Source organism: Mixophyes fleayi, chromosome 1, assembly GCF_038048845.1.
Source record: "Mixophyes fleayi isolate aMixFle1 chromosome 1, aMixFle1.hap1, whole genome shotgun sequence".
Lineage (NCBI taxonomy): Eukaryota > Metazoa > Chordata > Amphibia > Anura > Limnodynastidae > Mixophyes > Mixophyes fleayi.
Window position 1 is genome coordinate 208,584,606 of NC_134402.1, and position 27,875 is coordinate 208,612,480.

The following is a 27,875-nucleotide window of genomic DNA, read 5'->3' on the forward strand; positions in this document are numbered from 1 at the left end:
ACCCATTGGAGGACTCACTAAAGGAGACCAGGAACTAATACTAGTCCCTCTAAGGTATAATAATCAGTTGGTTGTTAAGGAGACCCTTTTTCTGCACTGAACATCGCTAAAGCTCCATATGTAAACTATTTTATTCCAACTGTGATATTGTATTTATATACCTGGGACTTATTGCTGGGCCATCCTTCATTACCATTAGGATCTGTGAATGTATGGCTGAAAATTTAGTGCCTTACATGTGATCATATGTGATCTTATGTGATTAGCGGTGTAATCCTAACAGCTCGTTGAGCGTGATTATTGCTATATATTTTGCTATATTTTACCTATTTTAATAAACAAGCTATTTTTAAGTCACAACGCTGCCATTCATTATGTCTATTTCTAATAATTAACACTGATTTATTGTGCACTGTCACCTAGTGCTGGGACACACTTGTGCAGAGAGTCCCAGCCGTTGCCTAGGTGATGGCCAGGATGGGGGGGACGTTATGTCCTGGTTGTCATTACGATGGCCATGACACAAGCTGTCAGAAAACAACGAGCCGTGGCAGTTCTGGGTACATCAGCAGCTCGTAACATACTAATAATATTTAAGTGCATAGGTATGGATTTAGTGGAACCCATACAGAATGAGTATAGCAGAAAATACTGGTTGTAGTTCTCTATGCTACCAGGTGCCCAGAGGTCTGTCCTTTAAGAATTGTTTCCACCAAAGCAATTCAGAGAAAAGTGAAAATAATTTTTTCAAGCGGTTGCCTTACTGAAAGAAATAGGGGACACATTTTGTTTCAAACCTTATGCAAGTAAATAATAGGATAATGAAAATGTAAGTTATGCATACTTTACTGTATCATTCACAAAGTGATGGTCTTATAAAAAGATTTATTCAAACCCTCATGCTAACAAGTACATGAGAATAGGATGTCATAGTAGATTATGTATTGTTTGAAGTTTGTAATGTTCCAAATACCTTGGCAGGCTTTGCTATATTAATTGTATTAAGAACGGAGATCTGCATAGGAGCGAAGGATAATAAAAGCTTTGCTGTATCTTTAACTGAGTTATTCTCCAGAGTGTTAACAGTTAACTTTGTGGTACGCCCATCCGGTGTCATAGGGGAGGGGTATAGGGCTATAAGTTGGATGGGCGGAGTTTTGCTCAGTCTTGGCAGATCTGGATGTTCAGGGAGTATCATATATGCCTGTCTCTGCCTGCTGCATTTTTCATTGTATTTCCCATCCTGTGCCTTTCTCCCTTTAGTATATTTGGGTTTCTTTCCCTTATCCTATATCTTTCCTGTCTTTAACTGTTTTCCTCCCTGTTTAGTTCCACATCAGTGTACTTGCTAGCCCCCTTTCAATGTAGCTCCCCCTCCCTTAGATTTTTCACACTAGATGGGACTTTCCCCCTTGATTTAGTATTTTAGGCTACAGTAGCGCAGAGCTAAGTATACTAGTATGTCTGTATAGTTATGGTATTTGTGGCATTTCCAAGTTTGTTGTTTCCTGCAGCTATTTTGTATTGCATCATTTTCCTCTGTGTTCTCCCCATCCTCCGTCCAGTAAGGATATCTGGGTCAGGGGTTATACAATTCATGTGTGGTAATTGCTGGATATGAAGATGTTAGAGGATATCAAGCTTGCTCATTGTGTAGTAAGGATTCCCTTCCCCCACGAGCATGCTGCACAGACATATCAGTGTGCACAAAACTTCTGCTTACACATGAGTTAGTTTTGTATCATTTTGTCACATATTATTTGTCTGTTCAGACAGTCACATAGCAAGGCAATAAGGGGACATGTGAGCTGTTTTATGTATTCACGTCAAAGGTCAATATATATTTAAAAAAAAAAAAGCGGGTTTATTTTCAGGGCCAGTGCTTTAGGTGGTGCCTTCTAGTTTTCATGCACTGGGATGATAATTACATGCTGTCCCCGTGTATCGCATGTAACTGGGGATACTGATTTTGCAAATAGTTATAGGGGTTAAAAAAGTGCGCCAACTACCTGCATGAGGGGGAAGGGGTGTGTTTTTTTTTTCCCGCAGCTTTCATGCAGGGCCTGTCACAGTTTTCTGCCAACATTCCCCACCGCTGACCACAGATGTAAATTGCTGATGACGGTTTACCCCTCTGCTTGATGCCGGCAGTGGCGGGGCCCCTGATTTGTAACCTTTACTGGGCTCATTACCATATAACAAATTACATGGGCCTAGGGCTTATATAACATGTAGGGACTTGCCCATAAGGGATGGTGGCAAAGGACTGCTCATTACTGCCTGGGAGACAGGATTGGCAAGCTGGGTGGCAGAAGGCCTGCAGGAACTTATATGAAATTTTATGTGTTGGTTGAAGGTTGAATGTCTATAATAGAAGTGTGATGTATACTTTGGTATCTGGCACATCTGCAAATACGGTGAGTATATCGGTTTAGGTATGCATTTTTCTTACGCTTCATTTGTCCTGGTACAGATGCAGTTCATATTGGATGGGATCTGTGGTAAGGAAGGACAGTACAATGGAAGAGTTACCGGCTGTGCGACATAACTTACAGGTCTGGTCTGGGGTGTGTCCTTAGTAAGTCCTCTATTCTCGCAGTTGACATGGTGAGTGCAGAGTTATTATGTACAAGGTGTTAGGGGCAAATTTTTCCTGGGGCTAGCAGTTTTTACATTAGAATTGTACCTATAGCATTCAGTTGATGGTTGGTAGTGCCAACCCGGGTTTCCTCCGGGCTCCCTTATTAGGTAGATGTGGGATGGTTCTTGCAGGTGCATAGGATTACATTATTGCTCATTTAGCCTCTATTGCCACCTTTACAATGACAATGCCCAAATATATATCTCTCCCCCTGACCTTTCCCCTTCTGTACTATGTAATGTAACCAATTGTCTTTCTAGAGTCACCACGTCTCCAAAAATCTCCCTCAATAATGCCACAATTTCCTTAGTCACCCAAGCCCTCGGTGTCACACTTGCCTTGGTGTCCGCCCTTTGTTTTATACCTCACATTCAGACTCTCTGCCACTCCTGTCGACTCCACCTTAAAAACATTGCCAGAATACGCCCTTTTCTTACCCAGCATGCCACCAAAACTGTTATCCAGTCTTTCATCATCTCCTGTCTCGACTACTGCAACCTCCTGCTACCTAGCATTCCTGACACCAATATATCCCTACTTCAATCCATACTAAATGCTGCTGCAAGACTGATCTTCCTCTCTCACTTCTCCACATCTGCTGCACTACCTGCAAATTTCTACACTGGCACCATGTGTCCTCCAGAATCCAATTCAAATTACTCATTCTTATCTATAAAGGCCTCAACAACACCACCCCTTCATACATCTCAAATCTCATGAAAATACTCTCCCTCCCCCCTCTTAGATCTACCTATGACCTGCGCCTTGTCTCATCTCTGGTAGCCACCTCTCACTCCCACTTACAAGACTTCTCCCTTGCTGCTACCCACCTCTGGAATTCCCTACCACACCCAATCAGGTTTTCCCGCAGCCTTCAAATCTTTAGGTAGTCTTTGAAAACGCATCTCTTTTTAGAGCTTACCTTATCGCTGATGATATTATTCACATTAATGCACTGTCACAACTGTCCCAACCTTCACTTTGAGCCACACTCACTCCTCTTGTTTCTGCTGTGACCTTTGCCAATTAGAATGTAAGCTCTCTAATGAGCAGAGTCTTCCAAACCATTTGATTTCATGTCTGCATTTATTTTGTCTACCTTGTATGCCTCTGTTTTATGTATTTCCTGTTTTCCCCATTGTACAGAGTTGCGGAGCACTGCCTTACAAACCTACAATAATAATAAAAACACTGTTTATGATACACTCATAGATCGTTTGGACACAATTTATGAAATGCCAACCTACTCAGCTGTGATAATATAATACATGTACTGAAAAATTAAAAGCTGTTAAGAGGGATTTCAGTTTAAGATTCATTATACAGAGTTGCCTACATAAACAAAAGATTACAGTAAAAATAAAGTATTTTTACAAGTTTCAGGTATCTCATTGCCTTATCACTTACACATACACAATATCAAGTACTACTGAGAAAGCCCTGGTAAGTATAAATGTCAAGCAACCACCCAAGAGCAGCGGATGGTGTTCAGTAAGGTAAGCACCTTTCTGATTGCTAAATGGTCGCATGAATGTGCTTGGGTATGCACTAACATTAAAACAAAATTGCAAGAATTTTTGGTGAACTAATGGACTATTATTACATGAAATTTTCTTGGAGGTAAACTTCAGAACTTGGCTCCTGAGGAGTTGTAGCTTTCTTATTTAAATAGTACTGTGATTTTAGCTCATAAGCCCAGAAAGGGCACAAATAGAGTTCAGCAAAACTTCCCAAACTGTTTTGCAGTATATTCACCTCATTTCGCAATTGGATGCAAACTTGTTCATGTTTCGCTGGGAATTTGGCCTTACATGTCCCAAGTCCTAATCTAACCAAACAATGCAGCAGAATAAATTGACTGCGGTCATCCCAGCTCTATTTCTAGATTATAAATTCTGTGAAATGGAAATGTACAGATACAGTTTGAAGAACCATTCTGCGGAATGGTGACGCAAAAGCAGAAAGATCACTGAAATCTCACACCTCTGCGAATTGACCTATTCATAAACGAAATTTGATTAGTGCTGAAATTTCACTCATCTCTATGCACAATCTTCAACTCATTCCCACATAAAACATTTTAAATTGTGGTTAGTTAAGAGAGATGGATAAACTTCAATCCCCTCACCGCAATATACGTGACCATTGATGACACTGTTATTGTTCATACCCTGCTCCAGAGTAAACAATAAAGATAAGAAATCATGCAATCCAGTAACAAAATCACCCCAACATTACTTTTTTATGGGGTCAAAATAACATTCGGTCTTAATCTAAATGTTATATTCATTGATTGAATTTTGAAGAGTTTGGAGACTGGTAAATCTGATCAGCCGATGAACTTACTGTGCATTTGGCCAACCACACTATTTGGTCTCTGTGATTTAACCATCTAACTGAATGCTGAACAATCATATATATGCAATTTGGCCAATCATTACTTTTGAGTATATGCTTGAATGGCTATAATAAGACATCTTTCATTAGACTATATGGTACAGAACAAGGAATCTGTGTACATCCTAATGGCAATTTAGGTTACTAATAACATACACCACCATATTAGTCTCAAGCAAAGTGGACAGATTTTGCAACACTCCAATATCAATACTAGTATGCTTTAGAATTTCACATCAAGTCAGCATGGGCAGTTTGACTGCTCTGCAAATTGTAATGCTATTATAGTGTGTTACACTCCATGGGCCTGAGTCATCAAGGGATGTATGTCCCTTTTCAGCGCGTAGCGAACGCCAAAGTTTAGTGCGCATGCTCGGTTGCTGGGTTAGTTTACTTTCGCGAACGCAAAAACTGTACGGCCGCGATCGCAAAACCCATTTGCGACGAGCTACGAGTTCTGGGCGGGAACAGGGGGGTTGAGGGGCGTGGTGACGTCTAACTACGTCCAAGTCATAGTGGTGCGAACGCAGGTGATCGCGTTTGTGGGTTTGTGGTGGCGTACGCTGTGCGCCTGCCAAGGGTCTAGTTTATCTCTCAGATCTAAACCACGAGCACACACAACTTATCCGAAGGAACGCCCATTTGATCAGGACGCATGCAGACCCTCACCTGCATACTCTCTGCTAATTAACCACTGCTATAAAGCTCTGCGTAGATGATGTGCCCTGTTCACTGCTGATTCATTTACTTCATTTACTGGTATGTTTGCATGATATATTTTAAGATATTACTATGGTTTCTTTGGTTGATTTGTTTTAACATTTTATTGTTTGAATTGTCTTGGACTTTTTTGTTATTTTGGGTGTTATACTTTGTTTCAGATAATAGTTACAGATAATAGTTTGCTTGTATTGGGCTGTGTAGTACTTTGTAGATTATTTTTATCTTTTGTTTACTTTTTTTATCTTTTTTAGTTTCCCATTGACAATTGTTTGCAAGTGACCAGGATAATCCTGCTCCATTTCGAGGTAAGTAACATGGGTCTAGGTCTGCAACCTGACAAAGCATAGAAGCAGATGGAATAATTGTATTTTTTATCTTTTTTAGTTTCCCATTGACAATTGTTTGCAAGTGACCAGGATAATCCTGCTCCATTTTGAGTTAAGTAACATGGGTCTAGGTCTGCAACCTGACATAGCATAGAAGCAGATGCCATAACTTGTTATTCACCCTCTGACAATTTTTGTTTTGTTTTTTTAGCCACATTATGAGTTTGGCCAACCCACTTGTTGGTGTAAGTATATTGTCAATGTTTCCTGTGCAAATAGGAGTGACATTTTCCAAACTATGAGTTAATTGTATTTTTTTTCACATCCTTCTCTTTTCAAATATAGCGTTTCTTAGAAATGGCACATGTGGCAGCACAGGAGGGCAACCAGCATCGCCGCCCCCAAAATCAGCAAGTAACCCATCGTCGCCGACCAAGGGAGCGTGTGTTTCAGGCCACGTGTCAGCCTCTTTGGCATGGCTGATGCTGAGGTGGTGTGGCGTTATCGGCTCCCGCCTCGTGTCATCCTGGACACCCTGCGCATAGTGCAGATTGACCTGGAGCCCAAGCGCAACAGCCCAACAGCAATACCGCCATTGACTAAACTGTTGGCGGTATTGCACTTTTGCGCGACAGGGTCATTTCAGACCACTGTGGGAGTCGCTTCAGGGATGTCCCAGAAGTCCTTCAGTCGTGTGCTAAAGGTTGTTCTGGGGGTGTTTGTGTCGCGTCTAAGGCAATTCATACATCTGCCACTCGATGAGGAGTCCCTGGTGCCGATAAAACGGCAGTTTTCCCACATAGCCGGTTTCCCGCATGTCATAGGGGCAGTCGATTATTATTTAACAAACATGTCATGTATGTAGTAGTTTAAAGTGGAAATAGTAATGTCTTAAGTTTGGTAGCTAAGTAGATATATTACAAAGGCACATTGCAATATCATTCAAAAGTACATTTAATTGTGATGTTTACCTTAAAATCCAACATGGATAGCTGCCCATATGAAAAGTTGTTCAAAAACTTAAACCTTGGTTACAAATACATTGAATATGTTATGTGTCTGATTGCTTCTTTTGCCATTATTTCTCATCCATGTTGCCTGTCTTGTTGGCATAGATTTAGTTATTTGTGTCTACAATTATGACACTCGCTCATATTTTTAAACTTTTTCATTCTTGTCACCCCTTGTAGGAGATAACGCATACCCTTTTCGCCCTTGGCTCCTCACTCCTCTATTAAACCCACGTACGGAGCAGGAGATGGCATACAACTCCGCACATACAGCCACTAGATCGGTTGTGGAGCTGGCATTTGGTCTTTTAAAGGCCAGATTCCGGTGCCTAGATCGGTCTGGTGGTGCTCTAATGTATGCTCCATCCACTGTGTGTGATATCATAGCTCTGTGCGTGGTGTTCCATAACATCGCCATTAGGAGTGGGGTTCCTTGGGTGGAGGAGGCCGAGGTTGCTGTCCATGAGGTGTTAGATGCTGACCCCAGCCCTCCAGAATCAGTTGATGCTGTGTCTTTCAAGCAATATGTCCTGGACACCTACTTCTCTTGTAAGTGTTTTTGTAATGTTTTTTGAAAATACAACATACATAACTAATAAGTTTATAATTATACAATTTATTTACACAATAGCAAAAACACATCAAACAAACAATTTTATTTTTTTTACGGGCCCTCTTTGCTGGTATAATGGTTGCATCACATCGAGGATGAGTCTGGCTTCTGGTAACCCGTGACGATTGTGTGGCACGGGGTGCACGGGTGGCAGATGGGGCAGAGATGGCAGATGGGGCAGATGGTGGTAAATAATAGTTGTATTGCTGATTAGAATGGGAATATGGTTCAATGTCAACATATGGGTTGGTTTAAAAATGATGGCGATGCATTTGGGGTCTTAGACTAGAACCAATAGAAACTTGAGAGTGGAGTTGTTCAATATGTGAAGACGGGTGCACGCGATAAGGCCTACTTGTGGAATGATAATCGGGTGAAGTGTAGTATGATTGATACATGGGACTAAGAGATGGAGAGAAGGAAGTAGGAGAAGATTCCTGTGATATGCGTGATTGTGGATTGGTGATATACACTGCAATAAGGTCAGTGAGACGGGTAAGGGTAGTGTTGATAGATGAAAGGTTTAAGTCCATAGTGCTCTCTATACGGGTGAGGCTACTGTGTAAAGTGTGCTCCATATGAGTGAGGGTTGTGGCAATATCTGTGGTATTGGACTCAATAGTGGCATTTGTGTCTCTAATACTGTGATAGCAAGCGTGCAGCTATTCCCGTTCACTGACTTCTGGCTCCTCACTCATCTGATGCTCTTCCACATCATGTGGCTCCTCCACCAGCTCATCCTCTGAAATTTCTTCCGCTGTATTGGGCCCTACAAGGGGAAAAAATTAAATAAATAATGCCGTCCTTAGGTAATTAGTGTGAATTCATATATTTATATATATATGTGTGTATATACCTGTAGCTGTGATAGGCTCAATGGCGGCTGGGCTACGTCCGGTGTCAATGCGGCCCACACCTTGAACCATCTCCGCATCCAAAGAGGCCAATGCCCTGGTCTCCAATGGAGTCAATTCCAGCGTTGCTGGAGGTCCACCACCTGTCATTCTTGCATGTCTTCTGTGTTCAGAAATTTTATCTTTTAGGCGGCGTTTAAAGTCTTTCCACCTGTGTGCAAAATAGACACATTAGCAGGATAATATTATCTACAAAATCTGGACACATTTAAACCAATTTTTGTACGCTTAAATATTTACCTTTTCTGGACCTCATTAACCTTGCGTCTGATTGGAGCCACGGCATTGACCTCATTTGTAATTTCTTCCCATATTCTTGCTTTTGATGGTGCAGAGAGTGGACGCGGAGTGGAGTGGAGCCTATCAACAGCCAATTCGACCAAAATGTCGATTTCATTTTTTGTGAAATTAGGCTGTCGTGTTTTTTTAACAGCAGCAGCAGATGATGAGCCGGATGGCTCATTGGAATCTTGTTCAGACATGTTCAGGTTCTCCTGTAGAAAAGAGAGTGCAATTATTTCATTTCCTACCACGCTATCTATGTCAGGTAGCAGACCTAGGCCCATGTTACTTACCTCAATATGTGGCAATATTAACCGTTTCCTGACAGCAACAACTTAGAAAAGCCATGCAGAAATTGTCAGGGCGAACTATCGCATGCTGTATGCTATTTTATAGTGGTGCATTCAGTTGCGTACACGCCAGAATGCTAGGCACGCTTGAGCAGTGATTGACAGGTCAGTCAGCCATCTTAGTACAGGTTCCGCGATGGACGTGCAGACGCACCGACGTGCACTGAGAACCAATCGGTACGCAGGATATTAAACTGTCATTTCTGAGACAAAATGAGGTCTGCAGTATTCTCACATACTGAACTGCGGGTGCTAACAGCAACGATGGACCGTTGTTTTGAGCCCGCAGGGAGGTATGTGGGAAATGATGACAAACTGCAGGCATACAGAGCCGTGCGCAGGCGTCTGCGTATGCAGGTTGGTACCCGCGCTCCATCGAGCAGTTGCAACGCCGATGGAGTGATCTGCGGAGACGGCAGCCCGACCTTCTTGCAGATTTGAGGGCTGAAATTATTGCTAGTAAGTCGTGCTCAAACACTAAATAATATGGCAATGACATTTTTTCTTCTCACAGGAAATATGGACAGAAAAGGCCTATTTTCTGACCATTCTCATACTAAACGTATGAATAATGTTAGTCTTATTTGCGATTATTCTGATTATGTCCTATTATATATATGTTAAAAATTTAAGTGTACATTTTTTTACAAATTTAATGTTATTGACATGAGTACCATTTTAGCATTCCAAGCTACCATTCGCTGCATGTATGTATGTATTCGCTGTGTATGGTGAATACATTACAAAAATACACATAAGATAACACATAATGGTCTCCAACAGGACGCCAACGCAGCTCCGAAAACCACCGCCAACATCAACAGGTGGTCACACCGGAGGCGCCAGGTGGTAGCCAACAGCAACAGGTGCAGTCAGCGGTGGTGGAGGATTTGCCGCAGTCCGCTGACCTGGCAGCATCACCTCTGCAATTCCAGAGCCAACCAGAATCCACCTCTCAGCAACCACAAGTGCTGGTTGAGGAAAGTAAGTATATTACATGGTAATTTTCGTATACTTTAGTTGTGTTTTTTTTTTTTTAATATATGATGTTTGGTTTTTTTGGGTAGAACATGACAAATAGGATGCCTTGTACTGTGAATGGCCAGTGAAAACTAAGTTCCCACAATGGGAAAAATGTCCTCCCAGCAATTCTTGTCTTGTGCGCAGGCCAACTCAGCTGGCAGGCTTTAAAAATGCACCCTAGGGGTTGAGATTCTCCTTGGCTAAATTTTGCAGAAAGTTAATGTATACAACAAAACAATATAATAGTAATATAATACTTTGTATTACTTGTGTCTCCCCCTTCCCTTTAGGTTGTAAGCTCTCATGCGCATGGCCCTCTTTTGTTGTGTGCTCCTTCTACAGTACCTTCACCCTCTTGTCCTTTTTCGATAGGCCTGCTTTCCCTGTTTTCTTAAGCTTAGGCTTTCTTCTTGCTGATTTCTAGCATAACTATCTGTCAGAGATAATCTGATTTGGTTTACCCTGTCACCTGTCTTTGTATCATGTTGTGTCTTGGTTCTGTTTTCAGTATATGTTATGTACTTCTACATTTATCAAAATTTAATGAATGGGGCCAGTGTTTGGTTAACATTCATTTATGCAGTGTACCGAGCTTACAAAATGCAAAGGTACAAGAACCGACAGCTAGCATTTCACCACATTGAAATGTATTAAGAGTGCATTTACTAAATTGTTGTCTTTCATTTTTTGCAGCTGATGAGGAGTCGATGGGTCCTCCAAGGCACAGCCAGAGGCTTCTGGATGAATTAAAAAAACAAGAAAAAAAAATATAAAAAGCATAAAGAAAAAGCAAAAAAATGTAAAAAAAAAAAAAAAATATCTCAAAAAAATGTTAAATACCTTTTATTGATTATTTTGTTTTCTGTTTCTTACTTAACATTTGTTAATAGTTTTAGTATATAAATTAAAATATTTTTGTTACAAGAAAAACTGGTATATGTGTGATTTCATTGAACTAATTTACGTATTAGCATTATACACTTAAGTAAAGCTAAACAATAAAGAAGATAGAAATGTAGCGCAGACTTTGATATCAGGCTGCCTGTGTACGGAAACTCCTATCCACAAAGGAGTATGCAAATTCAGTATATACAACAACCACAGACCCGTCACAAATGGCGCCTAGTATCAATCAAATATACATTCAGTCCTATCGTATTAGATGTACATAACATATATAGGCATAACATATATAGGCTTTCACATAGTCCAGTATTATGTAAAACTTCTAGATGTAGTGTCTCCGCATCGGTGGGTAACATATACCGTGTTCATCTAATTTCATCCGAATATATACGAGAAACCCCTTAGGGAAATGCACTTACCAGACGTGGGTAGTACATCAGCATGTAACACTTCTCGGCGGTCGTTCTGTGAATTTAATCATCAGCTCAATATGATACTATATATATATAGTATCATATCATATGATCATATCATATATATATATATATATATATATATATATATATATATATAGATACTCGCGGTGACTTCTTATTCCTGTAACTCCGATCACTCCAATCATCAGATAAGAAGAACACCCAGCGGACGGTCACTCCCTCTGACTCCTCGCTGATCCACAATCCTGTGGACTTTGCACCGGTTTCTCTAATGCAAGTATTTTTCGTTTGCTCCTCTAATGATCATGTGCTGGAATATCACCGGTATCGCTTGGTGGAAATCCGTCGGGTGTGTGAATAAGCAGGGGAATATAAGAAAATGCTAATAGTGCATTAACTTTAACATAAAACAGTTTATTCAATATACAGACACGTACATGCTTTTTAATGCAATAAAATCACTCGAGTCTCCTCATTCGATGTGCCCTTACCCGCATAAGATAGAATATATGCAATATATCAAACATCCATAGAATCGCCTGCAACTCTTGGGAATAAAGGTATATGGTGAGGGACACCCGCTCCTAAACCTCTAGCGAACGCGTTTCGATTCAAACTGAATCTTTCTCAAGGCTTGTATGAGGTACGTTCTTGCTGTCTATTTAAGCTGATCGATGTCCCGTCTGCAGGTGTTAAGTGTTAGCTGTGAACACTCCCCGCAACATAGATTCAGCTTATCTATTCTGGATGAATTTCATTAAACATTTATAAACTTTAGACTAATCGGAAATCCGTCTACAGTTATTTAAAGATAAATATTAAATGTGAACACTCTCCACACCAATCAGTTATCTGTAATACAGCATTACTATTAAGGTATTATTTTTAAGGTATAGAAAAAAGCGGACCCGATCTCAATCTAGACCTGGATATTTATATGCATCTATACTCTTATTACATAAATACATAAAAGAGATATAGTGATACAGCTATAATTAAAAGGAGATATAATAAAATACATATATTATAACAAGGGAAGGAAGGGCGTTACTAATATGGTGGATACACCGATACAAACAAATCCAATAGGATCTACAAATCTAATCTACTAAACCGAACATAGGTAGAATCAAATGTTGGTCTATGCATTCTATATATCGTAACTTCAACACGATGGAGTAGGGAAGACATGTCTACAATAAGTAAGACCGGTCTATGTCGATCAAGAGCGCCTACCTATTATAGAGCCCCTGGATTAGAGAGATAATACATACCAAATATACAATATATATACAATCATAAACATATAGACCAAGATAATGTGAGTGATATACAGCCTATCTACTCAGATCTAAAATGCATATATGGGGATAGATACATAGCTGGGAATAACATATCTAATACACATAGCGGATAACTTCACTCACATAAGAAACCATTTAGTCTCGAAATCCTTATTAAGGCCCCTAGGAATGAGTGTATCCAAATGATATATCATCCTCATTTCCGCTTGTGCCAATTGTACCGCTGAATTCTTCTTCCTCCAATCCGCTGATATCTTTTGTATGCCACAAAAATATTTAATTTCTCTAACATCACAGTTATGCTGTTCTTTAAAGTGTAGTGAGAGGGAGTGTTGCTCATAACCTTTCTTAATATTTCTAATGTGCTCTCCCCATCTATCTTTCAATTTTCTGGATGTTCTCCCAACATACTGTCTATTACATGTACATTCCACCACATAGATACAGTTGGTAGAATTACATGTCATAAACTCTTTAATATTATGTACATAATCTGTAGAGGAGGATCTTACTTCTTCTCTTTTCTTCCCATGCCCTTTCACCGTGCGGCAGGGTTGGCATATTCCACATCTATAGAAACCCTGTGATTTAATTGTCATCTCTGGTTTTTGTTTCAAACAATTTTTTACCACCTGGTTTTTTATAGTGGAAGCTCTTCTATATATAAATTTGGGATATTGTTGGATAACTCCGTTAAGCATGGGGTCTCTCGTGAGAAGGGACCAATGGCGTTTTATAATTTTTTCAAATTCTTTTCAGTGTGAACAGTATTGGGAAATTAATGGAATTCCCAAGTCTCCATTATTCGGAGTCTTGTCTTTTATTTTCGGGATAAGTAGCTGATCCCTATCAATATTCTCCACTTCTTCTATCGTTTGTTCTACTTTATCCTCATTGTACCCCTTTTTCTATAAATTAAACTTTTAATTCCTGTGCTCTTTCCTGGAACATATGACGTTCCGTACAGTTTCTTTTAATTATTTTAAGCTGGCCCATTGGTATGTTTTCTAGCCATTTGTGGTAATGATTACTTTCAATAGGGATAAGGGAATTAGAGTCTGTTGGTTTCCTGTATATATCTGTAATTTGTTTGCCATCTATGACTTTGATTTCCAAGTCCAAAAAATGGACAAAACTTCTACTGATCTCAAAGGTTAATTTAATATTCAATATATTTGTATTGAGTTCCTTACAGAAATTTTCCAAAGACTCTCGATCCCCTTTCCAGATAAAACCTATATCATCGATATATCTAAACCATGTGACCAGATCTGCCCCTATAGCTGGATGGTTCCATACAGAAATATCTTCCCACCAGCCCATGAACATATTAGCGTAACTAGGGGCGAATCTGGTCCCCATTGCCGTTCCGCAATTTTGTAAGTAAAAATCTCCACCATACCAGAAAAAGTTATTTTTCAGGATAAATTCTATCCCCTCTAAAATGAACATTTTTAGGGATTCATTCATATCTGTTTTATCCAGGAAATATTTTACTGCTTGTATTCCCTTATCATGATCTATTATTGTGTATAACGCACTCACGTCTGCTGTAACTAGGATATAGGAATCATACCATTCAATCTCTTTCAATTTGTTAAGCATATCCATTGTGTCCCTAAGGTAGGATTTAATATGGGACATAAGAGGTTGTAGGTAATGATCCAACAAATGAGATAGATTTGAGGTTATTCCATTCACTCCTGCCACTATAGGTCTTCCTGGGGGGGATACCATGCTCTTATGCACTTTAGGCAAAGTGTAGAACACAGGAATAGAAGGATTCTGTATTTTCAAAAATTCTTTAACCTTAGGTGATAAAATATTGATACTTTCATATTTAGCAAATAACTGATCCAATTTGTTGCTAATCTTATCGGTGGGGTCTGCCTTCAATTTTTTATTTGTTTGTGGGTCATTGAGTTGTCTATAATTTTCTTCATCATAATCTTCCAGATTTAAAATTACTATACTTCCACCTTTATCAGCTGGTTTTATTACTATTGACTCATTATTTCTTAGTTCTTTCAATGCGGTCCACTCAGCTTTAGTTAGATTGCCTTTCCCTTTTTTCCATTTCATATTTCTGAGGTCTTCTTTAACCAAGGTTTCAAACGTTTCTACTAGCGGTCCCTTACACTGTTGGGGATAGAAAATAGATTTTTTCTTAAAGGTACGCTCTTTTACAACATAGTCGTCATTGTTGTTTTCTGTTTCTTGGGAACCAGTATTTTTATTGAAAAATTTCCTTAAGGAAATCTTTCTTATGAATTTTTGAAGATCCACAAATATATTGAATTTATTGGGTAAACTCGACGGGGCAAATTTAAGCCCCTTAGTCAAAACTTTTCTTTCCTCCTCTGAAATGACGTGTGTACTTAAATTGAAGATTTTAGTTCCTATCCCAATATCTACTTCTTTTTCCTGATCAGAGCTGGTTATATGTTTTTCCTTCTGTGTGTCTTCATTTTTACTTTTAATTCTATTTTCATTTTTGTTTTTATTTTTATTTTTTATTTGAAACCCTGCTCTTTTACCTCTTTTCCTGTTACATCTTTTATTGATCAATTTTATTCTTCTAAAAAAACGTTTTGTTGTCTCAAAGCCTCAAATCTATTCCTAGTTTGTATCGGATATCTATTTCTATAATCCCAATGCCTATTCCCTTCTCTGGGGCTCATTTGGTTGTAATGTTTACTTCTTATGACTTCCTGCCTTTCTTCCTTGTTGTGATTATATCTATTACCTCTATCCGAACCATAATAATCCTCAGAGATATCTTTTGAATTGGGGATCGGCTCTCTTTCCCTATTCTCTACATCATTCTGATATGTATTGTGCCTCCACCTATTCGGGTTTCTTTCAAATCTAGAATGATCATGACCCTTTTTTTGTATTCTTCTCTGTCGCTATTCATATCAGACTTTGAATTGTACGTAGCTCCCCTATTCTTATCCTCCTTGTCCCTCCTATATTTCTTCTGTTTTCTTTCCATGATGGTACTCTCTTGTTTATTGACTTTATGTACGATCTCCTCCTCTAAATATTTAAAGTCTTCTAAATTTGAGAATGGAGTAACAAGGGACTTTAAATCTTCTATCTCCTGAGCCACTTTACTAAGTACTTGCTGTCTTTAATTAATAATTAATTCCATTAAGGCAAAGGAGCATTGATCTAAAATTCTCTGCCATTTTTTAGTGAATTCTACGGATTCAGTTTCAAATGCAGAGGTCTTATTCATCCTCAGACCTCTGGATATCAGTTTTCCCACTAAATATTTCTCCAATGTGGCTACCTCCCACCAGATTTTGCTCTCTTTGATCAATTTTTTTTCTAATCTCGACATCATTCCTTCCAAATCTTCCTCATAAAATTCTGTGTCATCTCCATGTGATTGATATTTAAACAGGTGATCTAATTTCCTTTTCCTGTTTTCTCTATAATTAAACATCTTTGATGTCCGCAGCTGTTTCTATCTAAGTGGACAAATATAATACTAAACAATAAAAAAGATAGAAATGTAGCGCAGACTTTGATATCAGGCTGCCTGTGTACGGAAACTCCTATCCACAAAGGAGTATGCAAATTCAGTATATACAACAACCACAGACCCGTCACAAATGGCGCCTAGTATCAATCAAATATACATTCAGTCCTATAGTATAAGATGTACATAACATATAAAGGCATAACATATATAGGCTTTCACATAGTCCAGTATTATGTAAAACTTCTAGATGTAGTGTCTCCGCATCGGTGGGTAACATATACCGTGTTCATCTAATTTCATCCGAATATATACGAGAAACCCCTTAGGGAAATGCACTTACCAGACGTGGGTAGTACATCAGCATGTAACACTTCTCGGCGGTCGTTCTGTGAATTTAATCATCAGCTCAATATGGGATACTCGCGGTGACTTCTTATTCCTGTAACTCCGATCACTCCAATCATCAGATAAGAACAATACCCAGCGGACGGTCACTCCCTCTGACTCCTCGCTGATCCACAATCCTGTGGACTTTGCACCGGTTTCTCTAATGCAAGTATTTTTCGTTTGCTCCTCTAATGATCATGTGCTGGAATATCACCGGTATCTCTTGGTGGAAATCCGTCGGGTGTGTGAATAAGCAGGGGAATATAAGAAAATGCTAATAGTGCATTAACTTTAACATAAAACAGTTTATTCAATATACAGAAACGTACATGCTTTTCAATGCAATAAAATCACTCGAGTCTCCTCATTCGATGTGCCCTTACCCGCATAAGATAGAATATATGCAATATATCAAACATCCATAGAATCGCCTGCAACTCTTGGGAATAAAGGTATATGGTGAGGGACACCCGCTCCTAAACCTCTACCAACGCGTTTCGATTCAAACTGAATCTTTCTCAAGGCTTGTATGAGGTACGTTCTTGCTGTCTATTTAAGCTGATCAATGTCCCGTCTGCAGGTGTTAAGTGTTAGCTGTGAACACTCCCCGCAACATAGATTCAGCTTATCTATTCTGGATGAATTTCATTAAACATTTATAAACTTTAGACTAATCGGAAATCCGTCTACAGTTATTTAAAGATAAATATTAAATGTGAACACTCTCCACACCAATCAGTAATCTGTAATACAGCATTACTATTAAGGTATTATTTTTAAGGTATAGAAAAAAGCGGACCCGATCTCAATCTAGACCTGGATATATATATATGCATCTATACTCTTATTACATAAATACATAAAAGAGATATAGTGATACAGCTATAATTAAAAGGAGAGTGTTCACATTTAATATTTATCTTTAAATAACTGTAGACGGATTTCAGTAGAAATATTGGAGGGACAAGGAGGATAAGAATTGGGGAGCTACGTACAATTCAAAGTCTGATATGAATAGAGACAGAGAAGAATACAAAAAAGAGAAATTGAAAAAGGGTCATGATCATTCTAGATTTGAAAGAAACCCGAATAGGTGGAGGAACAATACATATCAGAATGATGTAGAGAATAGGGAAAGAGAGCCGATCCCCAATTCAAAAGATATCTCTGAGGATTATTATGGTTCGGATAGAGGTAATAGATATAATTACAACAAGGAAGAATGGCAGGAAGTCAAAAGAAGTAAACATTACAACCAAATGAGCCCCAGAGAAGGGAATAGGCGTTGGGATTATAGAAATAGATATCCGATACAAACTAGAAATAGATTTGAGGCTTTGAGACAACAAAACGTTTTTTTAGAAGAATAAAATTGATCAATAAAAGATGTAACAGGAAAAGAGGTAAAAGAGCAGGGTTTCAAATAAAAAATAAAAATAAAATAAGAATAAAAACAAAAATGAAAATAGAATTAAAAGTAAAAATGAAGACACACAAAAGGAAAAACATATAACCAGCTCTGATCAGGAAAAAGAAGTAGATATTGGGATAGGAACTAAAATCTTCACTTTAAGTACACACGTCATTTCAGAGGAGGAAAGAAAAGTTTTGACTAAGGGGCTTAAATTTGCCCCGTCGAGTTTACCCAATAAATTCAATATATTTGTGGATCTTCAAAAATTCATAAGAAAGATTTCATTAAGGAAATTTTTCAATAAAAATACTGGTACCCAAGAAACAGAAAACAACAATGACGACTATGTTGTAAAAGAGCGTACCTTTAAGAAAAAATCTATTTTCTATCCCCAACAGAGTAAGGGACCGCTAGTAGAAACGTTTGAAACCTTGGTTAAAGAAGACCTCAGAAATATGAAATTGAAAAAAGGGAAAGGCAATCTAACTAAAGCTGAGCGGACCGCATTGAAAGAACTAAGAAATAATGAGTCAATAGTAATAAAACCAGCTGATAAAGGTGGAAGTATAGTAATTTTAAATCAGGAAGATTATGATCGAGAAAATTATAGACAACTTAATGACCCACAAACATATAAAAAATTGAGGGCAGACCCCACCGATAAGATTAGCAACAAATTGGATCAGTTATTTGCTAAATATGAAAGTATCAATATTTTATCACCTAAGGTTAAAGAATTTTTGAAAATACAGAATCCTTCTATTCCTGTGTTCTACACTTTGCCTAAAGTGCATAAGAGCATGGTATCCCCCCCAGGAAGACCTATAGTGGCAGGAGTGAATGGAATAACCTCAAATCTATCTCATTTGTTGGATCATTACCTACAACCCCTTATGTTCCATATTAAATCCTATCTAAGGGACACAATGGATATGCTTAACAAATTGAAAGAGATTGAATGGTATGATTCCTATATCCTAGTTACAGCAGACGTGAGTGCGTTATACACAATAATAGATCATGATAAGGGAATACAAGCAGTAAAATATTTCCTGGATAAAACAGATATGAATGAATCCCTAAAAATGTTCATTTTAGAGGGGATAGAATTTATCCTGAAAAATAACTTTTTCTGGTATGGTGGAGATTTTTACTTACAAAATTGCGGAACGGCAATGGGGACCAGATTCGCCCCTAGTTACGCTAATATGTTCATGGGCTGGTGGGAAGATATTTCTGTATGGAACCATCCAGCCATAGGGGCAGATCTGGTCACATGGTTTAGATATATTGATGATATATGTTTTATCTGGAAAGGGGATCGAGAGTCTTTGGAAAATTTCTGTAAGGAACTCAATACAAATATATTGAATATTAAATTAACCTTTGAGATCAGTAGAAGTTTTGTCCATTTTTTGGACTTGGAAATCAAAGTCATAGATGGCAAACTAATTACAGATATATACAGGAAACCAACAGACTCTAATTCCCTTATCCCTATTGAAAGTAATCATTACCACAAATGGCTAGAAAACATACCAATGGGCCAGCTTAAAATAATTAAAAGAAACTGTACGGAACGTCATAGGTTCCAGGAAAGAGCACAGGAATTAAAAGTTAAATTTATAGAAAAGGGGTACAATGAGGATAAAGTAGAACAAATGATAGAACAAGTGGAGAATATTGATAAGGATCAGCTACTTATCCCGAAAATAAAAGACAAGTCCCGAATAATGGAGACTTGGGAATTCCATTCATTTCCCAATACTGTTCACACTCAAAAGAATTTGAAAAAATTATAAAACGCCATTGGTCCATTCTCACGAGAGACCCCATGCTTAACGGAGTTATCCAACAATATCCCAAATTTATATATAGAAGAGCTTCCACTATAAAAAACCAGGTGGTAAAAAGTTGTTTGAAACAAAAACCAGAGATGACAATTAAATCACAGGGTTTCTATAGATGTGGAATATGCCAACCCTGCCGCACGGTGAAAGGGCATGGGAAGAAAAGAGAAGAAGTAAGATCCTCCTCTACAGATTATGTACATAATATTAAAGAGTTTATGACATGTAATTCTACCAACTGTATCTATGTGGTGGAATGTACATGTAATAGACAGTATGTTGGGAGAACATCCAGAAAATTGAAAGATAGATGGGGAGAGCACATTAGAAATATTAAGAAAGGTTATGAGCAACACTCCCTCTCACTACACTTTAAAGAACAGCATAACTGTGATGTTAGAGAAATTAAATATTTTTGTGGCATACAAAAGATATCAGCGGATTGGAGGAAGAAGAATTCAGCGGTACAATTGGCACAAGCGGAAATGAGGATGATATATCATTTGGATACACTCATTCCTAGGGGCCTTAATAAGGATTTTGAGACTAAATGGTTTCTTATGTGAGTGAATGTGTATCCGCTATGTGTATTAAAAATGTTATTCCCAGCTATGTATCTATCCCCATATATGCATTTTAGATCTGAGTAGATAGGCTGTATATCACTCACATTATCTTGGTCTATATGTTTATGATTGTATATATATTGTATATTTGGTATGTATTATCTCTCTAATCCAGGGGCTCTATAATAGGTAGGCGCTCTTGATCGACATAGACCGGTCTTACTTATTGTAGACATGTCTTCCCTACTCCATCGTATTGAAGTTACGATATATAGAATGCATAGACCAACATTTGATTCTACCTATGTTCGGTTTAGTACGGCGGTTCCCAAACTGTGCGCAGCGGGTCCCAGGGGTGCCGCGGCTCTGTCTCAGGGGTGCCGCGGGCCAGCCATAAAAAAACAAACAGAAACACTTACCAGTCTGCGTGGCGTCGGGACCCAGCATCCTCCTCTCTCACGCAGCTGTCATATCAGTGACAGGCTGCGTGAGAGAGGAGGATGCTGGGTCCCGGCGCCGCGAAGACTGGTAAGTGTTTCTGTTTGTTTTTTTTATGGCTGGCGCGCGGCAGAGGGGGCAAATTGAGAGAGGGCAGAGGAGAAGGACAGAGGAGAGTGACAGCGTGACAGGAGGGGGACAGAGGAGAGTGACAGTGTGACAGGAGGGGGGCAGAGGAGAGTGGCAGCGTGACAGGAGGGGGACAGAGGAGAGTGACAGGAGAGGGACAGAGGAGAGTGACAGCGTGACAGGAGGGGGACAGAGGAGAGTGACAGCGTGACAGGAGGGGGACAGAGGAGAGTGACAGCGTGACAGGAGGGGGACAGAGGAGAGTGACAGCATGACAGGAGGGGGACAGAGGAGAGTGACAGCGTAACAGGAGGGGGACAGAGGAGAGTGGCAGCGTGACAGGAGGGGGACAGAGGAGAGTGGCAGCGTGACAGGAGGGGGACAGAGGAGAGGGACAGAGGAGAGTGACAGCAGGGGAACAGAGGAGAGTGACAGGAGGGGGACAGAGGAGAGTGACAGCGTGACAGGAGGGGGGCAGAGGAGAGTGACTGCGTGACAGAGGGCAGAGGAGCTGGGACAGCGTGACAGAGGGGCAGAGGAGCTGGGACAGAGTGACCGAGGGCAGAGGAGGGGGACATAGGGCAGAGGAGCTGGGACAGCGTGACAGAGGGCAGAGGAGCTGGTACAACGTGACAGAGGGCAGAGGAGCTGGGACAGCCTGACAGAGGGCAGAGGAGGGGGACAGCGTGACAGCGGGCAGAGGAGGGGGACAGCGAGGCCGATGAGCTGGAACAGCGTGACAGAGGGCAGAGGAGGGGGACAGTGGGCAGAAGAGGGGGACAGCGTGACAGGAGGGAGACAGCGTGACAGAGGGCAGAGGAGGGTGGACAGCGTGACAGAGGGCAGAGAAGGGGGGACAGCGTGACAGAGGGCAGAGGAGGGGGGACAGCGTGAGAGAGCGCAGAGGGGGCAGTGGGAGAGAGGGCAGAGTGTCTGGATGCAGTGGGGGTAGAGTGTCTTGATGTAGAGGGGGAATTTTTGCATACAACTAAATAAGCATTTCTGTCTTGACCTAAATACTTATTACAATTTTTTGACCCAACTACTTCTAAAACAGGACTGCTCGGTAATTATTTTGGAGGGGTGCCTTAAAACTGCAAAAGTTTGGGAACCACTGGTTTAGTAGATTAGATTTGTAGATTCTATTGGATTTGTTTGTATCGGCGTATCCACCATATTAGTAACGCCCTTCCTTCCCTTGTTATAATATATGTATTTTATTATATCTCCTTTTAATTATAGCTGTATCACTATATCTCTTTTATGTATTTATGTAATAAGAGTATAGATGCATATATATATCCAGGTCTAGATTGAGATCGGGTCCGCTTTTTTCTATACCTTAAAAATAATACCTTAATAGTAATGCTGTATTACAGATTACTGATTGGTGTGGAGAGTGTTCACATTTAATATTTATCTTTAAATAACTGTAGACTGATTTCCGATTAGTCTAAAGTTTATAAATGTTTAATGAAATTCATCCAGAATAGATAAGCTGAATCTATGTTGCGGGGAGTGTTCACAGCTAACACTTAACACCTGCAGACGGGACATTGATCAGCTTAAATAGACAGCAAGAACGTACCTCATACAAGCCTTGAGAAAGATTCAGTTTGAATCGAAACGCGTTGGTAGAGGTTTAGGAGCGGGTGTCCCTCACCATATACCTTTATTCCCAAGAGTTGCAGGCGATTCTATGGATGTTTGATATATTGCATATATTCTATCTTATGCGGGTAAGGGCACATCGAATGAGGAGACTCGAGTGATTTTATTGCATTGAAAGCATGTACGTTTCTGTATATTGAATAAACTGTTTTATGTTAAAGTTAATGCACTATTAGCATTTTCTTATATTCCCCTGCTTATTCACACACCCGACGGATTTCCACCAAGAGATACCGGTGATATTCCAGCACATGATCATTAGAGGAGCAAACGAAAAATACTTGCATTAGAGAAACCGGTGCAAAGTCCACAGGATTGTGGATCAGCGAGAAGTCAGAGGGAGTGACCGTCCGCTGGGTGTTCTTCTTATCTGATGATTGGAGTGATCGGAGTTACAGGAATAAGAAGTCACCGTGAGTATCCCATATTGAGCTGATGATTAAATTCACAGAACGACCGCCGAGAAGTGTTACATGCTGATGTACTACCCACGTCTGGTAAGTGCATTTCCCTAAGGGGTTTCTCGTATATATTCGGATGAAATTAGATGAACACGGTATATGTTACCCACCGATGCGGAGACACTACATCTAGAAGTTTTACATAATACTGGACTATGTGAAAGCCTATATATGTTATGCCTATATATGTTATGTACATCTAATACGATAGGACTGAATGTATATTTGATTGATACTAGGCGCCATTTGTGACGGGTCTGTGGTTGTTGTATATACTTAAGTAAAGCTGTTGTTTAAAAGCCAATAGAGAAGAGCCAACCAATAGGGTCACACCTCACATCCGGGATATAATGTGATAAGGCCCAAAGAAATAACAGTTTGGTACGACATAACCTCTTTCAAAAACATATACTGAAAACAGAACCAAGACACAACCTGATACACGTGGAAAACAGGGCTAGCGGCATAACCTCATTGGTGTTATATAGGTTAATAAAGTCATAAAAAAATTCCTTCAGCAAAAGACACTTAACGAATAAAATTGGATCATTGTTTCTTTACAAAATAATAAGCTTCCACTCTTTTTCTATGCTGAAAACTCTGATCTTAAACAGACCAGAGATGTACTTTGTGTTTCAACAAAAGAAGGTTATACTATAATTTACACCTATCATATAACAATTGGATGAGAAAGTATTTAGGCGTATCCTGATCCTTTTGAGTCTCCTGGATGCAATGGACAAGTCGAAGAAGTCTGTGCAAGTCTTTGTTGAAAATCTCTGGATTGAAAACATAGGTTCTTTGAATAACTACTTCATTTCTGTTAATATTCCTTTCCTTCCAGCTGACACCAAAGGCTTATATAATATAATAATAATATAATACATATATAAAAACACATCAAATATACATGATATACTGATATATGATATAGGATAAAACACTGTAAATATTTCAATATTACGAAATTTTAATCATCAAAAGTAAAACATCTTGACAGGGTAAACAAAGTAGCATAACAAGGAGAATATATATTTTTACGGTTATTTGCAACCAGCACCATGATTCAACAATTGAGAGATACACCAATGATGTTACTATGCACTAAACAGCGTAGCGTTCGCTTCTGCACGTAATGCAAGTATGTGCCTGCTTGTACGGATGTGAACGGGTAGAATAGGAAGACTTGCGCCGCAAGTCATGAAGCTGCGTATGGGAGAATACGCAGCTTCATGACTTCGGCCGTTCGCAGCCACAAAGTACGTACATTAGTGCACGTACGTACGCTGCACTCATTTTGCGTACCGTAATGACTCAGGCACCATGGCTTTACTCCACAGTCCTGTGATCCCTCTTTGGGGAAGGTTCAGTACAGTTGTAGATTGAAAAGTTCTCACAGCATGTTAATCTTTGCGACAACTTTTAAATCTGCAATGGCAATCGCAAAAGGGATCACAGATCTGTGGAGTAAGGAGGTAGAGAGTAACACTCTGAAATACATTTATTATTATTATTATGAACACTATTATTTGGTGTAAATATATCTATCTTTATATTTGGTCTATTTAACCATTTATTTATTTTTTAACAATTTGGGGTTACATAAAAAAACCAGGAAAATAATATGGATAATAAACATGTAACAAGTCTGCAATGTATCACATTTGGAATTGTACCTATGGACATCAAAAAAACTGCCTATTAGGTCAAAGACAAAACATTGCACTTTGTAATTGCTGTTAACAGAGTGGTCAAAACACGTTCTTCGCATAGCCTACTATGCTATGTACACGGCATACTATATAGAACTTCATTATTTTCACCGAACGTTAATACCCATGAATACTGCAGACAAAGTATGGATATAGGTATATTTGACTACATTATGTTTTGAACCCCACACTTCAGAAACCATTGATTACGCTTTTTTGATATGCATTAAATGCACTTTGAGCTCTTAATTGTACTTGATCAAAAGGCAGTTATTAAACAGAATGCATAAACATAGGCATACAGGGCCTGGCAATCAGTAATGAGGCAAGAGAAAATAAAGTGACCCACACAGACTTCGTCCAAGGGTCTGCTCTGCACTTGAGTCTCTAACGTCATATATAATGGATCTACCAGCATCCATTTGATCTAGCTTAATTCCATTATAACTGTTCCCCCCCCCAGCTTCTTCTGTAAGTTAGAGTTTTCACCAGCTTCATAAATTTAGCATTTCTTTTATGTGTTCCTACATAGTGTTGATTTGACCTTTCTTAAATACCTGAAAGATATGTGATATATATGGAGATATAGTGGAATACTCTAATAGACATTATCTGTACTTAAGTGCACATAGGTATTTGTAATGATACAACACATAAGTATGCATATCCCAATGTTTAGTTTTTCTAACATTTATCATTGTTATTTTCATATATAACTTTTCATCGCTGCAGTGTGTCCACTGACACTGATGACAAGAGAGTCCATAAGCCGAATGCACTTAAACTCATATGTTTGTGCATGAGTCATTCACTTACCTATTCGGAGTTAAGTCTTCTAACATCTTCCAGCCAATAGTATCCACAGGGAAGGGGCCTTGGCTGGCCCATATAGTCTACCCCCAGTAGTTGCTGGGCCTCTTTCTTGCCGGACAAATTCCCTCCCTCTCTGGATTTACATTTTCTCCTTCTCCCAGGTGAGACACAATTTGTCAGGAAAGCTTTTGCAGTCAGCCACTAATTTAAACGGTGCTATTGCTGATTGGCTGCAAGTCACTGCCTCCTTCGCAGCAACCTGGCTCTTGATCCTTTTTGCTATTAGTTGTTAGCTGACTCGAAATTTGCTTTCGCTGCCACCTTTATTTTTTAATTCAACAAACTGTGACTTGTTGCCAAAATTTAAATTGTTGGCCGTTTCTTTATTTACTTATGAATTATACTCTTAAATCTTAAACAGCTAGCAAGGTTTATGCAATGAAGAAGAAGCAGTAACAGTATGCAGTTTATGTAAATGCTATGTGTCTACCTGTATCTGTATGATTTCTCATATATGCTATTACAGAGGATGGAAATTTTCTGAAGTTTGTAGAAGATGAGTCATTTTCAAGATATAACCCCTCACTTATTCAGTGTCTGTTATTGTAAACTTCCAATGATGTGTTTCTTGGCAAGCAAATTTGGTAAAAGTAAGGGATGTTACAGGACACATCCATTTAGAATTTTCTTCTGTGTATTTAGGAGCATTTTTTTATTCAATGGCCTTGATTGTTTTTAAGATTGAATAGTGGGCGAACAGATTTGACAATAGTAGTGGTGTTGATGTAGGCAAATTACCCTTTCATTTACTGCTACTGAGGTTACCACATATTTTGCATACTTCTGAAATGTAAGGTCTTTACTTGTTAATATATGAAAATATGATCACTTATTTATACATTTATTAGGTGTGAAGATCAGAAGCTAAGTGTTCTTTGAATTATCCTAGTTTTGTAAATTTGATCAAATAAAATGTCACTATAAGAAAAAAATACAATAAATGGATCTACTTGCTCCATGAAGTAATTGCTTTAAGCATAGTTCTATATGTGTATTAGTTCAATGAGTGAAATTTCCAACTCTTCAAAATTCAAACTTACCTCCTATCTATCATCTGATAGCATTTCTTCAGCCATCCTAACCCAGGCATTCTCTTCCGAGGTGTGGCACCATTCAGGTAAACAATCATGTAATTCTCTGCCACCAGCAGCTCCAAACTACTGATTACATAGCTGCCAAAATCAAGGAGAGGAAAAAAGATACATATTATTTTGGTCTGTTTAGCATGTCAGATAAATGTTACCTGAAGTCTGTCTAACATTTGTAAGGTCATGGTACAAATTCAGAAATACATTGTCCAGCAATGCAAACACTGCTTTTTTATTTTTGTGACTTCATGCACTTTTTTCTGTACATTTGTACCTCATTTTTCAGATAAATACATTAGTACATCAAGCGGATTGCCATTAAGTTCCTTCTGGAGGGGTGAGTCTGGTGTCAATCGCACAATCGAACATGCGTGAGCCGGGTTGTTTGTTTGCACATGCACATTGAAACTGGAAGCTGCCTTGGGCCTGAGATGGCATTAGCAATCGGTGAACAATGGCAGCACTTGTACTGCTACTGTCCATATTAAATAGGCATCCCCATGTTTCGCTTGCACGTTTCTACTCTATCTTCCATATTTGTATCTGGGAGGGAAGAGTCAGGGCAGTATGCAAACACATGGTAATGAGATTAGTCAATGCTTAGTAGTGTGTTGCGCCGCTATCTCGTCTCTGCCTTGCACCAAAAAACTCAGGCATCTCTGAGGAGGAAGAGGTCAACTCTGCTCTATTTTTGAACAGAGCTGCATTATATGTAATCACTAGATATTAGACATGGAGGTGTTCTACTCACTGCCCCCCACCTCCACTCTGATAGCACATACTCAGGATGTGCGACAGTGTCCATTCAGGCTGCACTTGCAATTAAAGCCTAGTTAGGGATATGTCATGCATGGACCAATAGGACCACTG

The 27,875-nt window shown here is 39.2% G+C and overlaps 1 protein-coding gene across 4 annotated transcripts in view; it reads right to left on the bottom strand.

Moving 5' to 3' along the window:
• ATCAY (ATCAY kinesin light chain interacting caytaxin) overlaps nt 1-27,875 on the bottom strand; it is a 343,094-nt gene that overhangs the window by 185,858 nt on the left and 129,361 nt on the right. For all 4 annotated transcript variants that reach the window (XM_075204829.1, XM_075204828.1, XM_075204827.1 and 1 more), the window contains one exon: nt 26,958-27,089. In XM_075204829.1, the coding sequence (XP_075060930.1) occupies nt 26,958-27,089 (132 nt within the window). The remainder of the gene's footprint in view (nt 1-26,957; nt 27,090-27,875) is intronic.